This window comes from Podarcis melisellensis (assembly GCF_964234715.1).
Source record: "Podarcis melisellensis genome assembly, chromosome: 1".
NCBI classification, from domain to species: domain Eukaryota; kingdom Metazoa; phylum Chordata; class Lepidosauria; order Squamata; family Lacertidae; genus Podarcis; species Podarcis melisellensis.
The window spans coordinates 78,748,397-78,775,800 of record NC_138528.1 but is presented as its reverse complement, the minus strand read 5'-3'; the positions used below and the strand labels follow the sequence as shown (position 1 = coordinate 78,775,800).

Sequence of the window (27,404 nt, the reverse complement as noted above, 5' to 3'; positions counted from 1 at the left end):
TCTTCTACTACCTCTTTATTCTGTGTTTTTTCCCCTCTTTACTTTTAATATGGTACTTTGTTTTAAACTACGTTTCATTACCCAATAACCATTCTGGAAGCAGAAATACTGACAGGTAAGATACACCTTTTAAAATAATAGATGGATGGATGGATAGATAGATAGATAGATAGATAGATAGATAGATAGATAAATAAATAAATAAATAAATAAGAGCTAGCATTGGTCGTGTTGGGATAGTCTTGTGGCACAAGACAGAAAGACAGCAAGCATCTCCCACCCTATTGGGAAACACTGGAAGCAAAATTAATCATTATAACGGCAAACAACCACAGAAGACACTAAAAAAAAAAAAAGGCACTGAGGGGGAACTCTAAATTTTGCAAGTTTCCCCCCCTTGTGAGCAATACTTTGGCTCAGTTGTAGTAAATTTTCACTCCCCTGGGTCACCTATAGAGAGTAAGAATCACCTACAAGTGACCAAGCACAAACACTTTCTTTTCTACTGCAAGGTTTGTTCCTTGTTTCTGCATTCTGCAGATGACTAGCTTGGATACCTACAGGAAAGCAAACTACTAAAACTTCTTGTGAGATGGCAGGTTTTTTGTGGACTTCTGATAACAAATCATGTGGTAAGATCCTAAGAAGAGCTGTGCTGGATCAGACCAAGGGGCCACCTAGTCCAGCATCCTGTTCTCACACACAGCATGCTCCCCACTTGCGCTCCCCAGAAACTGGCAGACATACGGCCTCTAGAACTGGACTTAGCACACAGCCTTGCCGTCCATAAATTTGCCTAAAACCATTTCTGAAGCTATCCCAAAAGCCATTGCAGAAAAGAAATTATACTCACGGATAAAGAAGTATTTATGCTGGTGATTATAAGGCATGTACTTCTTTTTCTTTACACCAAGCTGTAAGAGGGAGAAAATGGTGACAAAAAGTGCTATAGATGGATGAATCAGTTTACAGTGGTACCTCTGGTTGCAAACAGGATCCGTTCCGGAAGCCCGTTCGCAACTGAAAAGAACGCAACCCATGTCTGCACACACATGGGTCGCAATTTGCTGCGTCTGCGCATGCGCGAGTGGCAAAACCTGGAAGTAGCCCTTTCCAGTACTTCTGGGTCGCCGCGGAATGCAACCTGAAAATGCGCAACCTGAAGCAAACGTAACATGAGGTATGACTGTATTTCCACTTTCATTTTTGCATGATTTCGTCCCTGTCTGTTCCATTTCTGCATTACTCTAGTCTTCTCAAATACACAAAAAAATACATGCAAACACTTATTTGAATGTGCATTTCTAAATATATTTTCTCTCAAAACACATGTTAACTTATGCTGATTATTATTTTTTTAGCTGAGAGCTATGCTCAAACATTTGGGAAGGGCACAAGCTGGTGGAGAACAAAGTTCTGTTCCACATATTAATCCAGGAGGTGCAGAGGGGCAACAGAATTCACAGGTCTCTAATTTGTCAAGCATCCTTATTCCAAATCAAATCACATGATCAGCATATACCAGAACCCCTCTTCCCAATACAGTCGTACTTTGGAAGTTGAACAGAATCCATTCTGGAAGTCCGTTTGACTTCCAAAACATTCGGAAACCAAAGCGCGGCTTCTGATTGGCTGCAGAAAGCTCCTGCAGCAAATCAGAAGCCACGATAAACATTCAGCTTCCAAAAATAGCTCGCAAACCGGAACCAAAATGTTTGAGAACTAAGCTGTTCATTTGGGCTCCACTCTTAAATATGGAGGTCTGGCTGGAAGAAAAATGGACATTATGGGGACAGAGCTTCTCCGAGACTTGGTGTTTAATATAAAGGACTATCAAAAAAACCGGCAGAAAGGAACTGAGAGAGAATTAAGGGCCGCGGACGTGAGATCTCCAGGCTGATAGCAGTTGGATTGACGAACATTTGTTGGGGATCAAAACCGGGAAAGGGGGGGTGAGGATTGGGAATCCAAAGGGTATACAATTATATCAAGTTTTTAGTTTTTCTTGTGGGGGTTTGTTATCAGTATAAAAATTGGGGAATTCGTGGAAGGGAATTGAGGTCGACCTTAGAAAAAGATTTCAAGATTGATGCTTATAAGTTAAAACTGGTTATATAAAATGAACGAAATACAATAATGAACTAAATATAATAAGGTTAAAAAATTAGGGATAAGAACTTGTTGAACAAAAAATTGGAATTGGAATGCAAGAAGGGGAGGCATGGGGAAGTCATGGAAATAAGTTATTGAAAATAAGGTTTGTAATTGACTGTTTTTTCTATTTTTTAAATCTTTTTTTCTTTTTTTTCTTTTTTGTATCTTTTTTTTCCTTTCTTTTTCCTTGGAAAATTTCAATAAATATCTTTAAAAAAGAGAGAGAGAACAAAGCTGTTCAAAAACCAAGGTACAACTATATGCTAATTTTGTGCGTGCACTGAGCTTTTTCTATGGGAAAGTACTGAAACATTCAATCTCTCACCTATAGTTTGAAGTGATACAAGGGAAGGGACCTTGCTCAGTAGTAAAGTGAGCAAAATGGTCAATTACTGGCATTTCCCAGCCAGGCTTGGAAAAGCCTCCTGTCTGAAATCCTGGAGAACAGTTGCCCATCAGAGTAGGTAATACTGTAGTGAGTTAGATCTGGCTCAGTATGCGATGTTTTCCTTTGCAAGTTCAATATAGATTACATGAGTCAGTGGATGATAGGCTTCCAAAATGGGACTGTGCCACTTTCCCCAACCCAGGAGGCTCTGCCGAGAGTCAGACTGGCTAATTGCTTGCTCTTCATTGGCCCAATTCCTCAAGTCTTTCTATCTAACTGCCACATTCTGGCAACCTTATCAATGGCTGAGCCCTTGCTGTGCCTGTCCAGCAGCTCCACCTGCTGCTCACTTCAAGCCTTTCTGCATTCAACCCTGCTTGCAATTTCTCTCCACCTCCAACCTAAAGCACAAGAGCATCAGGCTCTGTTCTCTTTGCAACATCCCCCTTTGCATTTTCAAACCTGGCCCTTGGGCTCCCTCCTCACCACTCACTCCTTCTTCCCCAGTTTCTTCACCTAGCCTGTGCAAGCTCCCACTCCCTCACCGCTGCTGCTGCTGCTGCTGCTTGTTATTACTAGGAATATTCATGATTCACCTCAGAAGGCACTTGTAGGGAAGAACTAAATAAGGAGAAGAATGCATTGTACACTGAAGTAGCTACGAAAATGGATAAGGTCAAGATGGAGTGAATCAGGATAAAACAAGCCTGAAGGAGGCCCAACAGCCTGCTCGCAGGTCCTTGTATGATCAGTGGAAAGTTGGTCCTGGCAAGTATTAACCACTCTCAGTTCCAACCTGATAATTGCAACCTGCCCAAATTTTAACTTGTCTGAATTAATTTTAAGATATATTTTAATTCACTGGTGTCTGTTTTTATGCATATTGTGTTGTTTTTATGATGTTAGCCGCTCTGAGCCTGGCCTCGGCCAGGGAGGGCGGGATATAAATTTAAATTTTATTATTATTATTATTATTATTATTATTATTAATAGAGGAAAACTGGGATTGTAAAGTGGAATAGGGGGGAACAAGTTTCCCTCTGGGGGATCGTCTGTCTTGTGTGAGCTCCTGTTTGCCTCCACTTTGCTCATATAAAGCAAATGTTACAAAAACATCCAAAGGACTCTATCCAGCACTGTGCAAGAGGATTTCTGCTCAGCAACAGAACTTCCTCTTCTCCCCCTGCAACCCCCCCAAAAAAATTTGCTGTGGAGGGTCTCCCAACCTTCTGGAGCAGGTTTTGAGACTGCACCGATAGCTACAGGTGGCAGGAGAAGAAGGGGAAGTTCCACTGAACACACAGAAGTCTGTTACACAAACAGAACTGCAGTGTTGAGTACAGTCCTTAATCTCCAGGTCTCCCTCATCAAAGTCAGTTAATACAGCAGTGCAGGCTGTAGAACTTTCTGCTGTTCTGTGAAGAGGGGAATGCATAATATCATTGGTTGTTGTTGGAGTAAGACACATACTGGAAATAAGGTGATTGCTAGCTAGCAACCAGCATACTTTGCTATGAAGTTTCTTTCTTTGGCAAGCAAGCAAGTTTAATGGATGAAAGGAATGTCTCAGACAAAGGGAGCCTTTTGAAATACTACCATGTACCTAAGTACCGTAATCAAAGCAACATGGGCTTGAATAGAGCTACTGTGAATAGAGATTTGGGTGAATTCTTTCATGAATAATCTAACCACTAACAAAACAGGAATTTTTTTAATAGGGGCTTTTTTTGGTCAAGGGGAAGTAAAAGGAAATGGTGAATAAGCCACTTAAGATAAAAAATTATGAGACTATGTCAACAATCCTATTTATATTTATTCCCCCTGGAGAAACAGTAAAAATCCTGAGATAGAAATGTCATAGTGAGATTCACAGCTGACAGCCTGCCAAGCAGCAAATATGTTTTAATGCTGGAGAGGAAAAGGGAACTGCTATCACACACTGGTGTCAGGGGAGACTGTAAGAGTCCTCTAGTAATACAGGAGGTGGACATTGAAAAGGGCATAAGAAGTCTGTCACCGAGAGATGAATGGGTGGGCATTCCATTGCCACTTATTGGTGTACTGAACCATCAGTCTGCCAGGCTACAGTTTTGATTGGGAGAGGAGTTGGTTGCAGTGAATAAAAAGCCACACTTATATATCAGAGAATATTAAAAAGAGAAAGTTTGGGGTCAAGAAGAAGCTGAAGCAAAGCTGGACTGGAAAATCTGAAAGGGGTCAAAGGGGACAGCAGACGGACAACTGAGCTCAGACTGTGAAAAGGATGGCAAAAGAATTCATGTAGGTAGAAATTCATGAGGAAAGACCTGGAAGAAGAGGAAGACTTCTGAAGTGGCACTTCAAGAGAGTCGGTGTATGTTCCATATAAGAAGGTGAACTCAAGAAGCTGTGGTGTCTTCAGAGAGTGTCAGCTTGTAAACCTCTTCTGTTCTGAACCTTTGTCAGTCTAGTCCTGACCAGAAGAAAGGTTTCAGTTCAATAGCATCCAAACAAAACAGTGAGTTCGAACTGTGGACAAGTTAACAGAAGGCAGGGATAGGAAATCCGTAGCCCTCCAAATGTTGTTGGACTCCAACTCACATTATCCCAGATTATTGGCCAAGTTCGCTGGGGATGATGGAAGTTGCAGAGAAGGGGTCAGGCAATTTAAACAAAGTTAGCCCTGTTAATTAGGGAAGCAACCTAGTTCAAGATGATTTCCAACTTCCTAGATTATAGTATCAATTAAGCAAATACTGAACAAGGCCTATTTGAATATAGTCCAACTATTAATACTTCTCCTAAGTTTTTTTAAAAATGAATAAGTTTTAGTACATTGGTTCAATTTATGTCTCAAGCCTAAAACCTATCCCAGCTAGGAGGAAAAGAAAGGAAAATACAGTATGTATGTTTTTACCAGGAATGTTAAGTAGAAGATAAGGAACAAAATGAACAAGCTTGGTTATAACATGTGATACTACATTTTTATAAATAGTTAAAACTTCCCAAGGAGTTAAATAGTGTTTTGATTTAAAAGGCTCCTCACAGCACAGGTTGTATTGTTGTATTATTGTATTGCAGATTTCGTACAAAAAAGAAGGATTCTTCAAACAAGAGATCCACGAATTATCAGATTTCTCAGGACTTTTGTTTACTTGAAACCAGCTGCGGAGGATTTCAGTTTTGACTTGTACAGAACTGGTGGGAGGCAGCATGTGCTTAAACCTTCCTCTTCATGTTATTTCCCCAGTCTAACCCAATCGTGCAACCCAAAGTTGTGGTTAAACTCTGGAGGCGGGGAGAGAGAAATTAAGGATGGTACAGGTACCCCAAATCAGAGGTGCAATATTTGCATCCTAGAAATAGTAGAGCAGAGCTTTCCAAACTATTCATGTTGGTGACACACTTTTTTAAGACATGCATCATCTTGCAACACAAGATGAACTAGCAAACTGGAGGTTAAACTAACCCTTTTCCAGCCCCAGGAGGAGCGCAGGGAGTAGTCCTGCAACACAGCTACACACTGAAGCTGAAGAAGTGTGCATGCACACGAAAGCTCATACCAAGAACTAACTTAGTTGGTCTTTAAGGTGCTACTGGAAGGAATTTTTTGTTGTTGTTTTGACTATGGCAGACCAACACAGCTACCTATCTGACACTGAAGCTGACACACTAACGTTTTGTGACAGTTTGGAAAGCTCTGCAGTAGAGTTATGCAATGGACAATGTATCATGTACTCTTCAAAATGTATCAGCCAGATACTGATTGCTATTGCTTCCATTAGATTTGTAAAAGTATTTATATTGACATTTTATTTCACTAAGGGCTTCCTACCAGTAAAATAACAGAGAATCGTGTTTGGCATGAGTTCGGTTTTAAGTGGCAGATGATTTTCAAAATTTTGCCCAGCATAGGTTATTATGAAAAATCTTACCTGCTCTACTTTTATTTTAAAAATACTCCAAAAAGCCACTATTCAAATGAGATTGAGTAGAAACTTCTGAATCATAACAAGGGGGTCAAATAAAAGTCACTCAACCTTTCAAATTGCAATAACACTTAACCAGGATTAACATATTTGCTCAAGGCTTAGCAGAATCTCTTCTGCCTCAAGTCCAGAACTTGTTTCCCAATGCAGAAACAAATATATACTTCTGAGTCAATATACTTAGAAACAGGCCATAAATCTGCTAATGATTGCAAAACTGTGAACCTTTCAAAACAATATAATGCTAGAGCATGCATATTGTTGTTGTTTAGTCGTTTAGTCGTGTCCGACTCTTCGTGACCCATGGACCAGAGGATGCCAGGCACTCCTGTCTTCAAGAGCATGCATATAACTTCTTTAAAAATACGTAAAGGAATGTCACTTTGGCTGTGGAATATAAACTATAAACTTATTCTAATCTCTCCCTAACATTTGGACCTCATTCTGCCTCGATTCAATTAAATTTAAGCAAGGAATCTGCCTTACCCAGGCCTTTCACACAGTACCAAAAAATGCACAGAGACACCAATCTAATTTCAATGCTTCCCATTCCCCTGCCATTTCAAAAATATTCCAAGACTCACCTCTACAGAGAGTTTCTTTCCCAGTGCAAAAAGCAAAGGATGCATATTGAGATCAGGGTCCTTGCGGAAACAGTTAGGTTTAGCATGGTGCTGGAAATGCCAGTGATTCCACCAGCTAGCTGGTGCCCCCTGAAGAGAGAAATAAATAAGAGGTCAAAACTAGAACCTTTATACTCTGCCCCAAATAAAGCACACAGCAAAGTCTCAGCCAAAGGGGTTCTGTCATTTATTACCACTGGAGTCATGCTAAGGAACAACCCCAGCTCCATTACTCACCTTCAGGTGTCCAATCACAAATTTGTGAACCCAGTGGTTCCACTTAGATTTGCCAAAGACCGAAAGGTGTCCCAAATCATGCTGCAGCCAGCCAGCTTGTGCCTGGAAAACATCAGTACAAACACAATGGCACAATGACTGAAGTTTGTCAATGAAGGGAAAAGCAAAGGCTGGGAGAGGTTTAGGACAATATGGAGAGAAAGTGCCGTTAATATGCATATGAACCGACCCAGACTCTGTGTGATGATCATCAGAGACCTCTTTCACAAGACGTCTGGAGGTTGGCAACATGAGAACGGGCCTTCTCTGTGATGGCTCCCAGTTTGTGGAATGCACTCCCCAGGGAGGCTCACCTGGTGCCTTCATTACATATATTTAGGTGCCAGGCTAAAACATCTCTCTATAACCAGGCATTTGGTTGATTAACGTTCTATGTCCCTTTAAATGTATTTGTGGGAGTGGGGGATAATTGGTTTCTTTTTGTTGTATTTTTTTGTGTTCTCATTTTTTGTTTTTATGTTGTGAACTACCCTGTGATCTTCAGCTGAAGGGCACTAAACATTTTTTTAAAACAACAATATGCATAGACTTCGTTGTGACTGGAGACGAAGGCAGAGGAATTAATCCAAAAGCTTGATGGAGTGATTTCAAAGAAGAGAGTGAGATAGCATCCCCAAGGTGCTTTAAAGAGTTCCTGGCTTAAGCAGAGTGTGGGTGAGCGGAAAGAATTGTTTGAGGGTAGGAAACCTTTGGGCAGCCATGGGTGGTAAGCTGAAGAAGCAATGGTTACAAGAAGCCAGGAGGAAAATAGGCACTTTCTAGAAGTATCTTGCCTCCTCTTGTGCAGCCTAATGTAGCTAAAACTGTAGTCAACCCTGTCCCACCACCTGTCCTGTTCATTGCTCTGTTGTATTTGATCTGTGGGTTACCTGTACAGTGCCAAGCAGCAATCCAGAGAAGAGGAAAGGCACCAAGGATGGTCCAAAGTACCAGAGGTTGAGCCAAGCTGCCACATCCAGCAGCAAGATGTGCATGAGGTACAGGAAGAAAAAGAGGCGGTTGGGATCCAGAAGTCCCATCTTCTCAACGGTAGCACGGAGCTCACGAAAATCATCTACATGCAGTTTCTGTGGAGAGAGACCACATTGCAGTTTTCTCTCCTCTGGAAGGGGACCTCATCCAACCTCCTACAGAGAGCATGTTGAAGTCCAGGTTTTCTATCTCTAGAACCATCCCAGGTGAGCCTATTGTCAGAACCTAGATAGTCTCACAATTCATTTTAAAATACACACATAAACAGTTGTAAACAAAAAGGCTTTGAAAGGTCAATGTAGTATAGATTCTGTCTACATATGTGCTAATGTATACTTTTTATAAAAATCATAATACGGTAGGGTACTGGTGCTGAACCATTGTTTTGATGGCCGTTCAGTATTCAGCATATTATATTCTCACACTTAACGACCATGTTAAAAACCAGTTCTTAACAACAAAAGATATGGAGGCAGAACCTCAAAACTGTGCTGCGGTATAGAAAACTTTAGTAAAGCATATGAAATGCGCCGCGTGTTTCAAGATACATGTTCTTCAAAGTCAAAGGAATACAATGAAGTATGATACTTCATGCAGTGAGACACGGTGCTTTTTAAAATTATGCCCAAATAAGGTACCAAGTTCTATTTCTTTTCCCGTGAAGAAGGTATGTTCTAAAAAATTGTTACATGTCTCTGGACATTTCATACTTCTTATTATAATTTCTTAAACTATTTCATTACCATTTTGATAGTAGTAGCTTTGCCAGTAGTGATTATTTTTCTTTCTTGTGTTCTGGCAGTGCCCTTCAACTAGTCCTTGCCTCTCTCACCCCCAACTAGATCCTTTTCCTGTATCTCTTGTTTTGATAGGCCACCCAGATGCCTTTCCACTGGCTTCACTGATCTTGCTTGACTTCAAACCCATGGGCTGTATTCAATGAGATAGTTGCACATGCACAACCATGTGAATTCCACGTTCCCCCCAATACCATCCTTAAATCTGTTCCAGAGGGATGCAGGATCTCCCAGAACAGATTTAGGAGACATACATAGGGAAGAAATGGGGAGAATAGTCTATTGCATAAGGAGAAATTCACCTGTTCTAGATAGGGTTGCCCTCGCCTCAACAGAGTCAGTGTGTAAATTGAAAGCACTCATGGATTCTAAGGAGTGCTAATTCACAGATGCAGCTGGTTCACCAGCTATGATTATTTCTGGATCATAACAGCCTGGCCACGGTTACCCATGGTTTACTGTAATGCGCTCAATGTGGATCAAAAGCTACAGCTAGTGTAAAATGCTGCAGCCTGGCTGCTATACAGCAATCATAGCCTGAATCATATAACATCAATGCTTAAGGGAATTCACAGCCTGCTTACATACTGGTGGTACCACCAATGGTTATTGCCTCTTTGGCAGCAACATGTGGAAGGCTTTCCTCTGTGGTGGCACTACAACTATGAGATATTGTCCCATTGCAGATACCATTGGTACCCTTTTTCAGTTCCATCTGATGACACATATTTTTATAAGGGGGCTAACTGAGACTTTAAAGCTATATATATTATATGTTCTAGTGACTGACCATCAGTCTGACCAGTCCAATATGTCCTATGATGTTTTAAGATTTTAAGTATTTTAATATCATGTAAGGTTCTAGATATTGTAGTATACCAACCTGCAATTATTAGATGGGTGGTCTCAAAATAAATCACCACCACCAACAATAATAGTAATTGTTATGGTTCAGAATTTATCTGGTTAAATTCCCCTGGTGTGTGTCACCTGCTTACGTCAGCTTACAGAAGCTGGGCGGAGACAGAAGCTTTTAGAAGCTCAGAAGGAGGAGTTTTTCCCTGTACTTTCACTTCTTCCCTCTGTGTATCTGTGAGGGAGACATGGCTGAAAGAAGCCCTGGACTTTGTTTGCTGTAATGTTTTAATAAAGAGCTGTAAATAGACGAACCTGTCTATGTGTGCTTACAAGAAGCAAGACTGCTTTACACGCTGTGTTCAACTCTGCTAAGCCGTGACCTGAAGGGAGCAACAGTGGCGCAGCTGTGAAGAAGTGTGCCGGACCCGTTATAAACCGCTGTAGGTGATTGATGCAGATCGTAAAGCTGTCCCCGGTAGCGGCCCCATCGATAAGGCAAGATCGATAGATATCTCCGAACAGGTTATGGAGTGTCAGAAAACGCTCGTAAAGCAGTCGGTGTGAGCTCCAGGAACGCTTTGAAGTCAGCGTGGGTGCCGGAGAGCAGATGATTCATTGCCTGCTTCCGAGAGGCAGTGAGAGCTTCTGATACACAGAGAGCTGGAGCTGAAAAAGCAGCTAAAAGCTGGGGGCTGAGACGCAGCTGAAATATCGTTTCTCCACGGAAGGGAAGGCCGGAGGAAGCTGGTACGGAGTAAGTACAGCTTGGGGCACCTTGGGAGAACGGGAGAAGATGGCGCAGTTCCAGAAGCATGGTTTTGAGCTTAAGCTACCATGTGAAAAGCTGACGCGCGAAGGCTGGTGGACGTGGAGTCTCCACGTAGAACTGTTGTTGGTCGGAGAAAGCCTTTGGGAGGCAGTCCAGCCACTACAGAAAGCGGCTGGAGCAGCAACAGAGCTGAGCGAAGCTGAGAAGTGTGTGCTAGTATTTCTGGCAGAGAATGTAAGTGATGCGCTGAAGCCTATTGTCCTAGATGCTGAGAGGCCTGGGGTTGCATGGCTAGCACTCCGTGAGGCTTGTGAAGCAGGAGTGGAACGCCATGGCCTAGATGCGGCTGCATCAGAAGGGGAGAGGCAAGATGGCGCTGGGCACATTCTTGAGAGTCAACACACAGCTGAGGGAAGCTGTGGGCCCCCAGAGGGGGCAGAAGGGACTATTGCTGGCAGCTGTACTAATGCTGCACCGTGCTTGTGTGAGGCGTTAGCGAAAGGCCAGAGTCCTGGAGGAAGCCCTGGAGAGGCTGGACTGGCAGGCCCTGTTCCCGATGTCTTAGCCTCTAGGAGCGCTAGTGAGCAGATCGGGGGGGCGAAGAGTTCCAAAGGCAAGTTTAAACAACTTTCCCTTTGTGCTGAAGCAGAGAGGAGCTTCAGGGGGGGCCACGCTGCTGGGAGAAGCCGTTCCAGAAGGAGGAAGGCCAGGCCAGCTGGGAGGAGCCCCGGGCAGTGTTTTTCCACTGGAGTTCAACGTCGGCGTGGCAGTTGCCCCCACCGGAGCAGAGTGCCAAGGCTGGATGTTTGCAAAGATTTTTCCCATGGGAATCAGGCAGGTTTCCATGGCAACAGGCCTGGGAAGACAGGCAGGCGTGGAACTGAGCCAGGTGGTCGTGGTAAACAACAGGAAGAGTCTTATCAAGTTTCTGCGAGTATGGCAGTGTTTGAAGACGGCGGAGTGGAAAATTTCCAGCTCAGCCTTGTAATTGACTCTGCAGCTAACCGCAACATGGTTCCAGAGATCCCTGCAGTCGAGAGGTGGAATTGCACAGCAGTTCCGAAGGGGCAAACTATTAAGTTCGCGAATGGACAGAAAACTAGAGTTCGCAAATGCACTAATGTCTTTCTTTCTGTTTTACAGGAGACGGTGGATTTTTGTATTGTTCCAGAGATTCATCACTGTTTGTTATCTGTGCCTTATTTGTTAAGTAAGGGGTTCAAAGTTTGTTTTGAAAATGATGTCTGCACAATCTCCAGAGGAGGGAGGTTACTAGCCAAAGTGCGGAAGGGACAGAATGATCTTTTCATTCTTAAGACGTCTCTTGGGGGTGAGGGGAAGGTTGAGAAAGCACAAGCGTTGCGTGCTACAGTTCCCAACCAGCGTGCTACAATTCCCGCTCATAATGTTACATGTGCATGCGTATGGCATCAGAGAACAATTCATGGGTCGGTAGAGGACTTGCAGACTCTGCCCGAGGTTGCCACGGGGTGTAGGATTCAAAATTGTGGAAGTGCCATTGATTGTGACACTTGCAAGCAAGCAAAGGTGAGAGGGTGCAGTTACCCAAAGGTGGAACGTGTGGCCACTAAACCTTTTGAGTTGGTACACATAGATTTGGCCGGTCCTGTCAAGGAACCAAGTCTAGGGGGGGCCAGGTTTCTCCTAACTTTTTTGGATAATTTCTCGCAGAGTTCCTGGGCTCATGGTCTCAAATCCAGGGAGGATGCAGCACAGCTGATCAAGAGCTGGATTGAGGGGGTGGAACAGAGGTTCTCCACCAGGGTTCAAGAGATCATCAGTGACAGAAATGCTGAGTACACTGGTTCTGCGTTGCAGAAGTTCTTGCAGAAGAGAGGGATACGCCACACAGTTAATTCACCCCAGCAAGGGGGGGTGGCAGAGCTGAGGAGTGGAGCTCTGGTTAAGGCTGCACAGGTGATGCTGAAAGAAGCCAGGTTGCCTCCTGAGTTTTGGCTGGAGGCTACTAGGGCTGTGTCATTCACCTGGAATCGGGTCTACAATTCACTGGTAGGTGACACACCGTTCTCTTTGTTAAATGGCCGCAAACCCCAGGTTCACTTTCTGCGGACGTTTGGGACTCCTGCGCTTGTCGCTTTGCCTAAGGCTTTGCAAGGGCCAGATGGAGCCAAAGTCCAGAAAATGATCTTCTGTGGGTATGAGCCAGATGCCCGTGCATGGCGTTTTGCTTACCCATCAGGTGATCAGAGTAAGGTGCTGATCAGTAAACACGCTGAGTTCTTAGAGGAGGAGGTAAAGTCAAAGACTCCTGTCAGGCGTGATGTTCTCTCAGATTGTCTCTCTGACCCAGAAGACAGTTCTGATGAGGCAGAGGAAGAAGGGGCTGAGGCTGCTGATGACGACCAGGTCACTGACCAGGGTCAAGAGCAGGATGTGGCATCTCCACAAGCTGTTAAGAGACTGCCCAAGAGTGCGCCTAGTTCTCCTGTGAGTGTAATGGAGAGGATTCGAAGACGCTTTAAGTCAGAGGGTGAGTTCCATGATGCAGAGGATACACCTGCTGATCAAAGTGAGTCAGAGGAAACACCTGAGTTTGTGCCTAGGAGGTCCAGTCGCACAACGAAGGGTATCCCACCAGAGAGGTATCAAGCCACAGGTGCGTGGGTAAGTTTCGCACAGTGCGATTCTGAGAGCTGTGAGGTGGTTTCACAAATGCCAAACAGGTTTGCCAAGGGAGGGCACAAGGCATTGGGGAAGGGATCGATCTCACAAGGTGTTACTGAAGATGTTGCACAGGTATCACGCAGGGACACAAGGGGGGGTGTTATGGTTCAGAATTTATCTGGTTAAATTCCCCTGGTGTGTGTCACCTGCTTACGTCAGCTTACAGAAGCTGGGCGGAGACAGAAGCTTTTAGAAGCTCAGAAGGAGGAGTTTTTCCCTGTACTTTCACTTCTTCCCTCTGTGTATCTGTGAGGGAGACATGGCTGAAAGAAGCCCTGGACTTTGTTTGCTGTAATGTTTTAATAAAGAGCTGTAAATAGACGAACCTGTCTATGTGTGCTTACAAGAAGCAAGACTGCTTTACACGCTGTGTTCAACTCTGCTAAGCCGTGACCTGAAGGGAGCAACAGTGGCGCAGCTGTGAAGAAGTGTGCCGGACCCGTTATAAACCGCTGTAGGTGATTGATGCGGATCGTAAAGCTGTCCCCGGTCGCGGCCCCATCGATAAGGCAAGATCGATAGATATCTCCACAGTAATGTTATTACTATATCTTTTGTTGTTGTTGTTGTTTTTAAAGGAAACTTACATTTTTGCTGGGTTCAAAACTGGGCTGATCTGCTGCAAGCTCCCCAATGAGCAAGGGCTTCATGTACTTTCTTACTAGAGTCTTGTCCAGGTGGAATGCTGTGAAGGGATCCTGAAAAACCACAGTGGAATGAAGTGAGTAAACTAGTGGTGCTTCAAGAAAGCAGAATTTAAATGTTAATTTAAAAAATGTCAAGAAATAGGCATGATGATATTGGCATCCCTAGGTCAATGTGGGGAAATCTAGCTAGTGAAGCTTGCTGGTCCCATTCTGAACTTCCTAAAATATACTTTCCAATCCAAAATGGCCACATTTTTCCATTAACTTTTTCCTTGAATTGGTCAAGTTTTTCAGCGTAGGAACCTCTCATCATTTCCTCTAGAGGCCTTCCAGTTGTTGCTGAACTCTAATTATCAGCCCAGTCATGACAGGAGTTGTAGTCCAACATCTGGAAGGCCACGAGTTCCCCATCCCTGCTCTAAACAAAGACCTGCCGGTCATATCCTGACTATTATCTCATATCCAAATAATGTTCTTTTGTCTCCTCTTCCAAAAAGCCTCTTTCACCTTCTGACTTGAGTTTTTCTAAAGGCTGCAGCTTCACATTCTGGCACATGTAGCATTGGCACAGATACTGATGGTCCTTCGACTGATTTCTAGCCAGGACACTGGTTTCCTTGTTCCTGTGCTTTTATTTTTATTTGAGGCATTTGTTCCCAAGACTTTCTGAAGGGCTTCAAGAAGACAACTAAAAGTCCTGGGTAACAGTTATTCCTTCTGGCCACTAGGTGCCGCTCTGGAAATGTGTTTGCATTTATAAACCAGACACTTACCTTTCCCTCCCTGAGAACTGCATTTACAGCTCTCTGCTTTCAAACAAAGCCCACATCATTCCCAAGGCATTTAAGATTTTGTATTTGCGGGGTAGGTGAAATAGAAGATATTCCCCATTATATACTCCATTGTCAGCTCTATCTAAACCCCAGAGATATATTTTTGGAACAGATGTTGGCACCGCTACAGGGACAGAACCCCGAAGTGAAAATATGTTGGCTATTATCTGACTGCGACCCGCTTGTCACATATAAAACAGCCTTATTTGCAAAAGCTGCTAAGAAGTATTTGTGCTGGCTACATAAAAGACAATTCTGTAGATTGCGCAGGGATTCATTAATTTGATTTAATGTAAATGGATGTATATTTCTGGATCTCTTTTAATAGGTTTTATTTCATTTGCTGGACCTGTAACTGAATTTGTGATGGCTTTTAATCAAATACAATAAATAATTGATAGATATCTGCCAACCATCCATTCAGTCCCTGAGTGTTATAAACAGGACAAAGCTGGGGATCGGGTTGTGTAGAAATACCAGCAAATAACCCTTGTTTTATAAGAACATGTGAATTTTCCTGGCTGTCACTGAAAGGCCTCCCAACCCTAATCTAATATTGATTCAGATACATATAAGAAGGCAGAGCAAAACTTCTGCAACCTCACATTCCTCTCCATGTGCTATTTAGCTTGTCTGTATAACAAGGCGCCAGCCCTACCATAAGGCAGAGTGAGGCAGCTACCTCAGGCAGCAAATGCTGAGTAGGGAGTAGGCAAAGCTGTGTGTACCACATGGCCTGCCCTGTGTCACCTAAACAAGCCTGTGCCCTCAAGTCAGTGTGATAATTAGGTGCACAACCTGACCAAGGAGCCCTAGGTGGCGTATACAGTTTTCCACTCCCCTCGCAACAATCCACTGAGTTTCAGGCTGAATAAGAATTTGAACCCTGGTCTGACACACTACCTCCTACCCACAATGTCCAGGGAAGGTGTGCGCTTCCCCCCAAAGAAACAGGTTTGTAGACAGGGGGTACTCCAGACTTCTAACATCCCACATTTGAGGTAAAAGTGCTCACAGGGGTGGACTTTGGTCATTCAAATTTCAGCAGTGCCATGTACAAGGCCAAAATTAAGCACCCCACCCGCCTCTCGCCTTCCGTTCTGCTCAATTCACTATGTCATAGTTGTGACACCCTGTGGCACTCACTAGGCTCAGTGCCCAGTGGGGGAGAACAGGTCATACTGTCCTAAATCTGCCTCAAATGCTCAAGAGGGTCTTTTTAGTTCAGCTGAAAGCACTATTGGAGGAAAGAGATTGTCTGGAACCATTCCAGTTTGTGCTCAGACCTGGGTTTGATGCATAATCCACTTTTTATAGCATGTTTTAAACATGTTTTAAGCTGTTTTATTATTACTGTATTGTCATGTCTGCTGCCCTGGGCTCCTTTGGCAGGAAGGGCAGGATATAAATCGAATAAATAGTAACAACAACAACATATTTATATCACACTGACATAGTCTCAGTTGCTCTTCTGTTCAAGTGGTGTGAGGACCTCAGGAAAGAAGCTGGTTTCTTCTTGTCTACTATAATGCCTCTGCTGTTGACACCCCTCAGACCGAAAATGTCCCCTTTCTAAAAAATCTCTGTATTGGCTTTTATTCTTTCCTTCTTTTCCACGATACTGATCAACACATGCTATCCTTAATTTGTGTGCTTTTCGATGGTGCTGGCCCTTTAAGGCTGGCCAGGAAAGTGCTTTAAAATGCTGCTGATGTAACTACTTCCAGTGCTGGATGTACGAGAGAGAGAGAGAGAGAGAGAGAGAGAGAGAGAGAGAGAGAGAGAGAGATTGTATCCTGTTCCTAAGTTTATCTGAATCCTGGGAGTGGGGAACGGTATTTTCCTGTTAGTTTTCTCATTGGAAGGGGGAAAGGGGGTGGTTCGTAGGCTGATCTGTAGACGGTGGTACCATAAGATTCAGCCAATCCTCACAATGGCTGTTGTAAAAACCCGGCAGTAATGAAAAAGGGAGAGGAGGGAGGCGATAGAGAGGGACCTTGTAAATCACCTTCTTGGAACTGGAATAGTTAGCTGGGCAGCAGGAAGCAGAAGGGGAACCTCTCGTTTTCTTACATTTTTTAGATTTTCCGTGTGTGTGTGTGTGTGTGTGTGTGTGTATATATATATATATATATATATATATGCAGGTTTTGGTGTCCTCGGGTGTCTTCCCGTGTAAAAGTTGGGGTGTCTATGCAGCTGGAAGGTTTCCTCCCCGTAGAGGTGAGATATTTGCTTTTGTAGATTTTCACGGGTACAGGAATGCAGGTTTTGGTGTCCTCGGGTGTCTTCCCGTGTAAAAGTTGGGGTGGGAAGACACCCGAGGACACCAAAACCTGCATTCCTGTACCCGTGAAAATCTACGAAAGCATATATATATATATATATATATATGACCTATAACAGCTTTTTTTGCCAGATGAACAGTATTTCATCTTTGTTTCCAACTGCACAAGTGTTAAGCTTTCAGCATGTCCTCAAGGCTGCTAAATCCAGACTAAAATACACGGCTTATTCAGAGTCAATTCACACTGCCACGATGCACATTGCCAGATGCATTTTTTTCTGTCTGGATTGTGCTATGTACATGATGAGTCAGACAGCTGAGCCATTCATCACAAACACAAATTGCCGTTTAGTATGCCACCACTATCATTTCTAAAAAGGCTAGAGTGGCTGCACGACCGGTTGAAATGTGAGTTTGTGAGAAGTGGTTCAGACAGAAACCTCACTGTAAGCACAGGACTATCTGAGTTCCATAAAAAGTACAGCCACGTAAATGCTACGTAAACTGGAGGTCCGTTAATCCAAGCTTCTGCTGTTCTGGGATCCCATCAGTGAAGTGCAGTACTGTAATGACTTAGGTTCAAATCAGAGCTTAGCCATGACTGCAATAAGTCTATGCTGTGGTTGGGTTTTAAACCCAGATCAAATACTTGTGGTTTTCCACTTCAGCTCTCCAAGGTAAAATACAAAGAATAGCAGCCAGCCCCACAAGGTGGTTATGAGGATGTGCAAGAAGAAAATGGCATTACTTGACTTGACACTTACAGCTTAACTAACATTAACACACAGTGCATGCAACAAAATCCTCATCTTCCTTTTAGACAGAAGCCATTTCTGGAGGAGGAGATTTGGGGTGGAAAGCTGATGGGATAGGGCAGAAGGCCACAGAGACTACTTAACCTTTATCAAACCTACTGCTTCTCCATTTCCCCCAGTACAGCGCTCCCATGGAGTTACAAACAAGTTTGTGTAGATAAACAAGCACTTGGACTCTTAACAGGTATTTATTGTATCTATCACAGTTTAGTATGAAGTGTGAAATGTCCTGCAGATAAGCAAATGCTCCCCACTTCTCTTTCCACAGAAAGGTTTGGAAGCTCCCGTTTTATGGTTAACCATGGTTTGTTGCTGGTCCAAACTATGGTTAAGGGTTGGTTCCAGGCAAATCAACTTCACACCATAATTATCTAAGTTAAGTTTTTATTAATCATAATTCCAAGTCTGGATGGCGTGGTAAGCTATGGTTATGCAAAGGGGGTGGGACAAAAGGGAGGCACATTAGGCTTGCTATGGCTGATTCCTGGTTGCATATATGTCATGCTAAACTTAAATTTAGTACGTGCAAATAGTGGGGCAGATTCACAATACCAGATGTCACTGCCACTTGCCAGGAAGGGGGGTGGAGGTCAGTGTGGTGCAGACCCACCGGCAGGAGCACCAGACTGACTCCACCGGTGTGCCTGCAGCACACCATTCTCCCCGCCACCTCCCCCCCCCCCCCCACTGCCAGAAGGCTAGTGCTGTAGCTCCACCCCATCAGGAGAGCCACTTCTAATGCGAACACAAATAGAACACTGCATAGATGCCTAATAAGCAGGGCTAGCCCAAACACATTTTGCTGCCTGAAGCAAAGGATAATTTGCCACATACGTACACACCCAGATACTGACTAGACTGGCAACTGCATCTTACTTCAATCCTTGCAACAGGATAGCATCCTCCAGTGCAACCAAGAGTAGCAGGATGGTTATGGGGGTGGATGACTGGCCTGGGGCACACATAGCTCTGGTCTCTAACAGAGGAAAATGTCCAAGAGAAATGGCTGGATGCGTGAAGCCACTGCTGCCCCACCAAGCCTCTGAGACCTAAGGCAATTGACTTGCTCTGCCTAATGGTAGGGTCAGCCCTAATAGGTTGCAGTCATCATTTTGAAAAGTTATCCTCATTCTCAAGTTGGTACTTGTACAAGACAGTACACATGGGAAATAAATGTATTGGGGAGAAACGGTCTGCCTAGCTCTCTCCCTGACCATGTTAGTTTTCTATGGGGGTTATTTGAACATGCTTTGGGAAGAAGAGTGAGGCATATAGACCAACAAATAGATAGACATAGTACAGACAGACAGACAAACTAGCAAAGCACACAGGCCAGACACCGTGCTTTCCTCTCTTCCAGAGTTCCTGCTCTCTCACACAAATAGGCATAAATTCATTCATAGCCTTCTCATTTTTGTACGAGTCCTACAAAAAGGATGGGGAGCCTGTGGTCCTCTAAACATTGCTGGACTCCCAACTCCACCCCAGACCACATGGCCTATGCTGCATAAAGCTGAAGAAGGCTGGGAGGCCAGCAACACCCAGAGGTCCACAGGTGATCTGTCCCTGTAGCATAGTGAATGTACGGCATGTTCTTACAACTAGAAAAGTGATCACTGTGAGACATGTGAAATAAGTGTTTCTGAGCATGTGCAGAGTTATTTTTCTTTCTCTACCTCCAGTCAGAAAGTGTAATGCAGGTTCCATCCCTCACCATATATTCATGGGCATAGCTAGGGACTTTATTGGGGGTGCAGAACCGACGTGATTGGTCAGTTAGTTATTTCTTATGTTTAAATATTCATCATTGCCTATGGCAACTCCTGTCCTTTTGAGTATAAAGCACAGCCTCTCCATGAAGAAATCCCTGCAGGATCTTTAGGCCACTCCAGGGCCCTTGGTGTGGCTGAGTGGGCTCCAGATGTTGGAATTTCAAGCATGGCTTTGCACTGAATAGCTCAGTCGGTAGAGAATGAGACTCTTAATCTCAGGGTTTCGGGTTCGAACCCCACGTTGGGCAAAAGATTCCTGGATTGCAGGGGCTTGGACTAAATGACTCACGTGGTCCCTTCCAACTCTACGATTCTAAGTCTCGGTGATTGCGTCCCAGTAAACACGTGTAGGATCGGGTCGCAACAATGATCACTTCTCCAGTAAAGCCCGCGCAGAACACCACACACATGCCGCCCTATCCAGTAACCTTATTCCTCCAGGCATCTCTCGCCCTCCAGCCCGGCCCCTGAAACATCTCCGCCCCCACCGCTCGCCCGGGAAGGAGCTCCCCGGCTTCGCTGCGTGGGGCATCCCCTCTGACGCCCCCGCTCTCTTTCGGCCCCCTCACCGTGGCGTCCTGCCCCGCATAGTGGCTGATCACGCGGGAGCCCCCCGGGTGCCGCTTGTGGAACTGGCTGATGTCGTAGACTTTCCTGTCGATCACCAGCCACCGCTCCGGCGTCCTGCCCGATCGCAGCTGGATCTCGTCCCACGTGAAGAGCCGCGGGGCTGCCGCGGGGATCTCGGCCTTTGCCATCTCCGCCGGCGGCTGTCACGATGCCACAGTCAGTGACCCCCGGGCGGCCGAAGCGCTTCTGCCCATCCAGCGGCGCCGAGCAGCCGCCACCCCCGAGCGCCCAGCCGGCCGCGCGCTCCGCCCGGGACACGCCTCCCCGCACCCTGCGCGCCCGGCTCGCGAGAGCCTATTGGCTCTGCCGGCTCGCTGGGAGAAAGAGAGCTCCGGCTTTATTGTGCAGGAAATCCCTCGCCCGCATTGGATGCCCGCTCCCCCCTCTCGCCGCTGCCTGTGCCCCGGCAGATGCCGGGCTGCGTAATCCCATGGTCTTTGTTCGTGCCGGTCCCGTTCCGGATGATATTTAGCAAGCCCTTGCCTTTGCCAAGACGTTACATAAAAAAGGACTGCGGGGGGGGGGGGGATGGTGCGCGCGCAAATGAGAACTGGTTGCTGGCTGGGTGGCTTCTACGAAAGTCCATAGTCCTTCAGTAGCTTCAATGACTGTTTTATATCGCCTGGAGAACCCTGAAATCTCACACCACTAGGAGATTGGGGTGGCATGCAACAATACAATGTGCAGCACAGAACAAAAAATGCCAGCACAGTTGATCTGATGGCAAACCAATGTGCACCCACTGCAGCTGATCCAAATCTTACCTCCACCGATGCCCATTAAGTTTACCCTGCAATTCCTTTCTCTACCCTGATCCCTGCGGCCTGGGCAGGAGGGAGTCAAGCAAGCACTGACCTTAGAGTGACATTGCTGGTTCTAAAGCATCACCTGATTTTCAAAAAGGCTATTATACACTTGCAAAATCTTCAGACTTCTTTCTCATTTCCTCGCAGCAGCCAATCTCTTTCTCTCTTGCAACAAACCAGTAGCTGGCATCTGCTGCATGACGCCCAAAAACACTGCTTTGCATAGACAGAAAATATATATCACTCACAGAGAGAAAATGTTACATTTCGTAGACTTGCCAGCACCCCCTTATAGAAGAGGTGCCCAGCCTAGATGTCAGGTGCTAGTTGTAAGTAGTCAGCCAGAATAAACAGTGCTTAAACTGGTGGCTGGAGGAGAAAATTGCACAGTGGCCTTGATTAGTAGGCAATCTAGAGCAGTTTGCTACTAGTCTTCTTTCTTTCTTTCTTTCTTTCTTTCTTTCTTTCTTTCTTTCCTTCTTTCCTTCTTTCCTTCTTTCTTCTTCTTGGCGATCACTCATAGCCGAGTAAGATTGTCTTCCATGAACACAGTCTTAACAGTGAGTCCGTAAGTAACTGTAGAGGCCAATTCTGGACCCACACGTCCTTCCACAGTGGGAACATAGTTGATCATGGTGAAGGTTTGCCAAATCTGCCTTCCTCTTAGCACGTTTCTCCAACTCCTTGAAAGATTCCATCAACAGTGTGTCTGGAAAAAATGCCAGTGTACTGGAAGAAGCAAAGATCACCAGTGTCGAAGCAATGATTCTTCAACATCAACTTCGTTGGACTGGTCATGTTGTTTGGCTGCCTGATTATCGTCTTCCAAAGCAACTACTCTATTCCAAACTTTAAAATGGAAAGCATAATACTGGTGGTCAACAAAAGAAGTTTAAAGACTCTCTCAAGGCAAATTTTAAAAAATGTAGGATAAGCACCGACAATTGGGAAACACTGGCCTGCAAGTGCTCCAATTGGAGAACAGCCTTTGCCAAAGGTGTAGTGGATTTTGAAGACACTCGTAAGACTGGTCCAAAGAGTCAATTCTTTCACACTTAATACACACCGAGCTCTAAAGGACCTGACACAGCCAAGAATAAGGTCATTGTTATGAAAGCAACATAAGAAGCAAAAGCAGCTGCTACTATATGCTCACTGGCATCCAGCTGTGGCCATCTGCATTTACAGTGAGTTCATCTCTGGTGAAAGGTAATTAACAGAAACATACTCGAACAGACTACTCACTGAACTCTGCTATTCCAAAAAAATGTCTGATTGCCTTGTTATCTAGTCTGTTGCTCACACTTTTTCAGTTTCTATGTGAATAACTTCATCGATGTGACAAAATCTATAAAATGTTGCATGTAGCTGCAAAGTACATTTTCTGAGCAATATTAGGATGAATGGCTGCTACAGACCACATATGTTTTGCATTGTGACACATTCTGATTAAAACAAGCACAATACCATGATTAGCTATCTGACAAGATGTGTGAACAAGCCTCAGAAAAACATCAGATTCCCATTATTATCATATCTCCAGCTTCAAATCCTGGGGTTCATGCCTTCGTTTGTATTTGCCTGATCTCATTTGAACAACCGAATTCCCCGACTGCATTCATTCATTCATTCATTCATTCATTCATTCATTTGGCACTTTCCAACCCAAACACCATTTATTTCATTGAGAAAGATGTGTTAAATCTCTCCTATTAAAATCAAAACTGTGGCGGAATGAGTGCCCACACATTTACTACACCGTGCAATGTTGTTGTTTTAAAAACTATTTTTAACATTTATTTTTTCCTACACTTAGGAAAAGTTGACCCATCATGGGACTCCCATGGCTGCTTCCATTAAAATGCTAAAAAGCAGTAGAGGCTCACCTGGCTGACAGCATTTCAGATTGATATATTTCAATCTGCTCCAGGTCTAATCTTTGCCATTTTTTATTTATTTTCCATGTAGCATAAAATGTAAAGGTAGTGGTGTTGGCACTTTAGAAAAATTCCAATGTCATTAAGGCTTCAACATCAGACAAAAATATTTCCTCCCCGTCCCTTGTTCTGTTTACTATCTATGAAGAGTTCTGGAGAACTCAAAAACTCACAACACAGTTCTGTTATATTTTGATTGGCCTAAGAAAGGAATTGGAATTAGTTTGTATACGTTTTAAATATGTATTATTGTTGAGCTCTTTGCTTGTATGTACTTTAGATTTCCTTTTATTCTTGTTGTAAGTTGTTTTGAGAATCTGGTTTCAGGGTGTCATAGAAATAGCTCCCATCCTTGAAATGTAGGAAATAATTATCCATGTGGATGATGTGCACATAGAAGTGAGGAAACTGTGACCCTTCACATATTGCTGATCTACAATTCCCATAAAACCTGACCATTGGCCATACTGACTGGGGCTGGTGGGAGTTTGAGGTAAACAACATCAGGAGGACCAAAGGTTACCCACCTCTGTTTTACATGTTAGGAAAGATCGTACAAAAACATCATATTTTAACTTTGAGGCAGAGATGTACAACTACCCAATACATATAGGTTACCCAATAAATATGGTGAGAAAGGACAATGCAAAGGAAAGTAGGAGGTCAGAGAATTTACTTGAGGTGGAAAGGGGGGGGGGACAAGCCCAACATCTAAAAGGTCCATCATGCATAAACTGCCTTTTGACAAATGTTAATGCAGCTCTGGGGGATAAATTATAAATAAAAAGGTAAAGGTAAAGGGCCCCTGACAGTTAAGTCTAGTCGCGAACGACTCTGAGGTTGTGGTGCTCATATCACTTTACTGGCCGAGGGAACCAACGTTTGTCCACAGACAGTTTTCCGGGTCATGTGGCCAGCATGACTAAGCTGCTTCTGATGAAACCAGAGCAGCGCACAGAAACGCCGCTTACCTTCCCATCAGAGCAGTACCTATTTATCTACTTGCACTTTGACGTGCTTTCGAACTGCCATGTTGGCAGGAGCTGGGACTGAACAACGGGAGATCACCCCCGTTGCGAGGATTTGAACCGCCAACCTTCCGATCGGCAAGCCCTAGGCTCAGTGGAAGCATCTCCTTCTGTGGTAAGAGACACGTGATAAATAAGAGAAACGAGCAAAATAAAAATCTGAAGGGCAGGGCAATTAATTCTGATACTCCTGTGTAGTCTTAAATACATAGTAGTCTTCTATTTAGTCATGTTTTGCACAAAACAACTTCTCACCTGAGCTATTTCCCATGTGGTGCTTCTGCATATTGGCAATTAACTTGTAAAGCGAAACATTTTACTCATTCTGTAGAAACATACTATCTCAAGCAGTTTTCTACTCATAGCTTAGCTGTGCAATTTATGCAATCAAGTGCCCATGTGGCACATTATATAAATTTTTGATTGATTTATATATTTATCTATCTTTTATCCAAAGTAACAGACTACCGTGCCACCAATTAATTAAGTGGCTTGGATTTATTATTGTTTATCTTTGCTTATGTGCTGTTTGTGCATTCATTATTGCTTATGGGCTTCTGGCTTATTTTGGAGAGGAGAAAGCCCTTAAAACAACAGTTGTAAACTGCACTCTCTGAGGCTTACTTCTGAGTAAATTCACTGTTGATTTAATTTTTAGGACAGTAGAAAAGTAGGTGATAGGAATAAACTACTGTGACTCAAAAGAGAGATGTGGTTTATCAAGCCAGCCACTCTATATTCTTTCCCTTTTTTTCTCTTTTTTTTAGTTTTGTTTTCTCTGCAGAATGACTACTTTCAGACTACTAACATTTGAAACTCTGAAAACTGTCCCCATTTTCTATTAAGAGGAGAAGCAGACAGGAATACAGATAGCCAGAGCTCTGCTTGTTTGGAATTCTGGAAGCTGATGTGAAAAAGCTGAACTTCTGTACAGTACATCTGAACTGGTATTCTCTCCAACATGCAATCAGTCGCTAACATTGGCTATTTGACTACACTGTAAAATTTATTACCATTAACTGACTTCTGCTACACTGCAACCATGTTACACATAATCGTGGACTGGGAAATTGTTCTATATGTGCAAAGTTTGTATCATACAAACAAACATTTTTTAAAAAAACCTTTAGCTTTACAGCTGTTAGTTTTAGGACAATAATGTTTCATTGTAGCCAACTATGCCATGAAGGCCACAGCAAATACCCATGGTGATTGCATATAAGAACCTCTGACATCAGTAGACTTGTTGCTGGACTGAGATGCCTATCTGAAATTAATTTAAAATAAAATAAAATGAGATGCCTATCTGAATATGAGGCAGCATGGCTGTATGAGGCATATTCCTCAATTCTAGAGATTAAATGTACCTGTCTCAAATAAATCTGTTAAGCATACTCCTCCCAGCCCCCACCTCCACATTTGATTTCCTCTATCTTATTTTTCTTTCCTCTTTGTATGTTCATTCTTCCTCTCATTTTCTCTCTCTGTTTGTAATTCTCAGCCTAATTATCCCACACATAATCCTCCAACTCGGTGCCCCTCTCTTGCTTTCTAATACACAGGATCTTTTGTTTAATCAAAGCTACTCCATACTCTTTTCCCAAGCCGCAGTTACAATGTGCAGCCTTTTGCCTATTTGGCTACCAACACTATCCTCAAAAGTAAATACAGTGAATTCATTCCCCTTCTTAGTCTTCCTTTCTGTGGCTGAGGATGAGTGCCAAACCCAAGGCTTTGACACTGGAGAGAGAGGTACAAACATGCCAGAGGGCTGGATTATATAATGACTGTATAGGACACTGCCAGATTTTAGGGCTTGTGCTAAGAAAACCCATGTCATTTTTACATCGGTGCTGGCACCTAGAAACATACAGTGCATATAGTGCAGATCCTGCAGAATAAGTGTGATGTGACATTGCACAGTGGTGTCAGTTAAGGCTCTATCTGCTACATCCTGCCCTTGTTTTAATTTTTGGATCATCTTCAATGGTTGCCAAACCTAGAGTACATTCCAGTGGTCTATGCAAGAGGTCATCAGAGCATGCGGCACTATGGTAAGGCTGCTTTGATCTCTATAAAGCCATTACTGTCAAAAGAGTGATACCTGGAAAGAGGCACTCCGTTTTGACTGTTACGCTTCTGATTTGAGTGCCACACTTCTGTTTCAGTGTTATGTTGAGGTCTCTCTGTTTCAGCTATTTATTTAGCGTTTTTGTGGCTTTTTTGTTTTGTTTTTGTGACTCTGTGGAACTGTGTGTGATCTGTGGAACAAGAATGGCATGTTCCATGCCTGCAAGGTTCTCTTTCTCCCTCAGCTTTAAACCTGTAACACCAGAGATTCCTCTGCAAAGTTTCATAGCCTTAAACCCAACAAACCTGTCCTTGTGAGCTGCAAAGTGAAAAAGACCCTGTGGGGATCAAAATGCCTAATCAACAATTTAAAACTACACTTTTACCTCTCATAGCTTGTTTATAAGTGAGGGAAAGGTTTTTCAGTGACAACAAATGAAAGGTGATCCATGGTGAAAACATTTGTTTTACCTTCCTGGGAAAGTGGCAAAGGTCCGAATTTATGACGTCTCCCCTGCCTCCAGGGAAGACATGCATGAGGTGCTGCAATGTGACATGTATTTATGGCAAAATACATAACATTGCAGTCACATGGAAATGGGTATGGTTGTGACAGCCTTCTGGTGGCCATGCGTTTTTAACAGAAAAAAACAGCACCCTATCACTTTTTGTACTTGATATAAGCAACTTGACATTAAAAAAAATTAGGGGGGGAAAACCCCTTTGTTTCACTCATGTAAGTGCAATCAGAAAACAATGTCTATAAAACCAACCTTGCTCATTTTGTTATGCAAACATACAGGAAAATATTTATGGATCCTGAACTGAAATTGCCTAAATCTTGATTTAAGTTACCTACCTAAAGGTCTGAATAAAGAAGGGCCCCCCTGCAGGATATATTTTACAAGTTGGTATTCTTGATAGACAGTCCTGGGAGAACTGCCAAGATCTCCTAGTTGGGGAGATAAGACACTGACATGAGGAGCAGATTGGGACTCTCTTAGGATGAAGATAGCGGGTAGGCAAATCTGCATAATTGTAAAAACT

At 43.7% G+C, this 27,404-nt stretch overlaps 1 protein-coding gene across 1 annotated transcript in view; it reads right to left on the bottom strand.

Moving 5' to 3' along the window:
• The window catches only part of LOC309380747 (acyl-CoA (8-3)-desaturase-like), a 29,914-nt gene extending 9,161 nt beyond the window's left edge, over positions 1–20,753 (bottom strand). The window contains exons 1-6 of the mRNA XM_081930859.1: positions 20,456–20,753; positions 14,120–14,230; positions 8,300–8,497; positions 7,371–7,472; positions 7,095–7,223; positions 854–914 (exon numbers count right to left, since the gene is read on the bottom strand). Of these exons, the coding sequence (XP_081786985.1) occupies positions 854–914; positions 7,095–7,223; positions 7,371–7,472; positions 8,300–8,497; positions 14,120–14,230; positions 20,456–20,644 (790 nt within the window). The 5' untranslated portion in view covers positions 20,645–20,753. The remainder of the gene's footprint in view (positions 1–853; positions 915–7,094; positions 7,224–7,370; positions 7,473–8,299; positions 8,498–14,119; positions 14,231–20,455) is intronic.
• Positions 20,754–27,404: the final 6,651 nt, after the last annotated feature.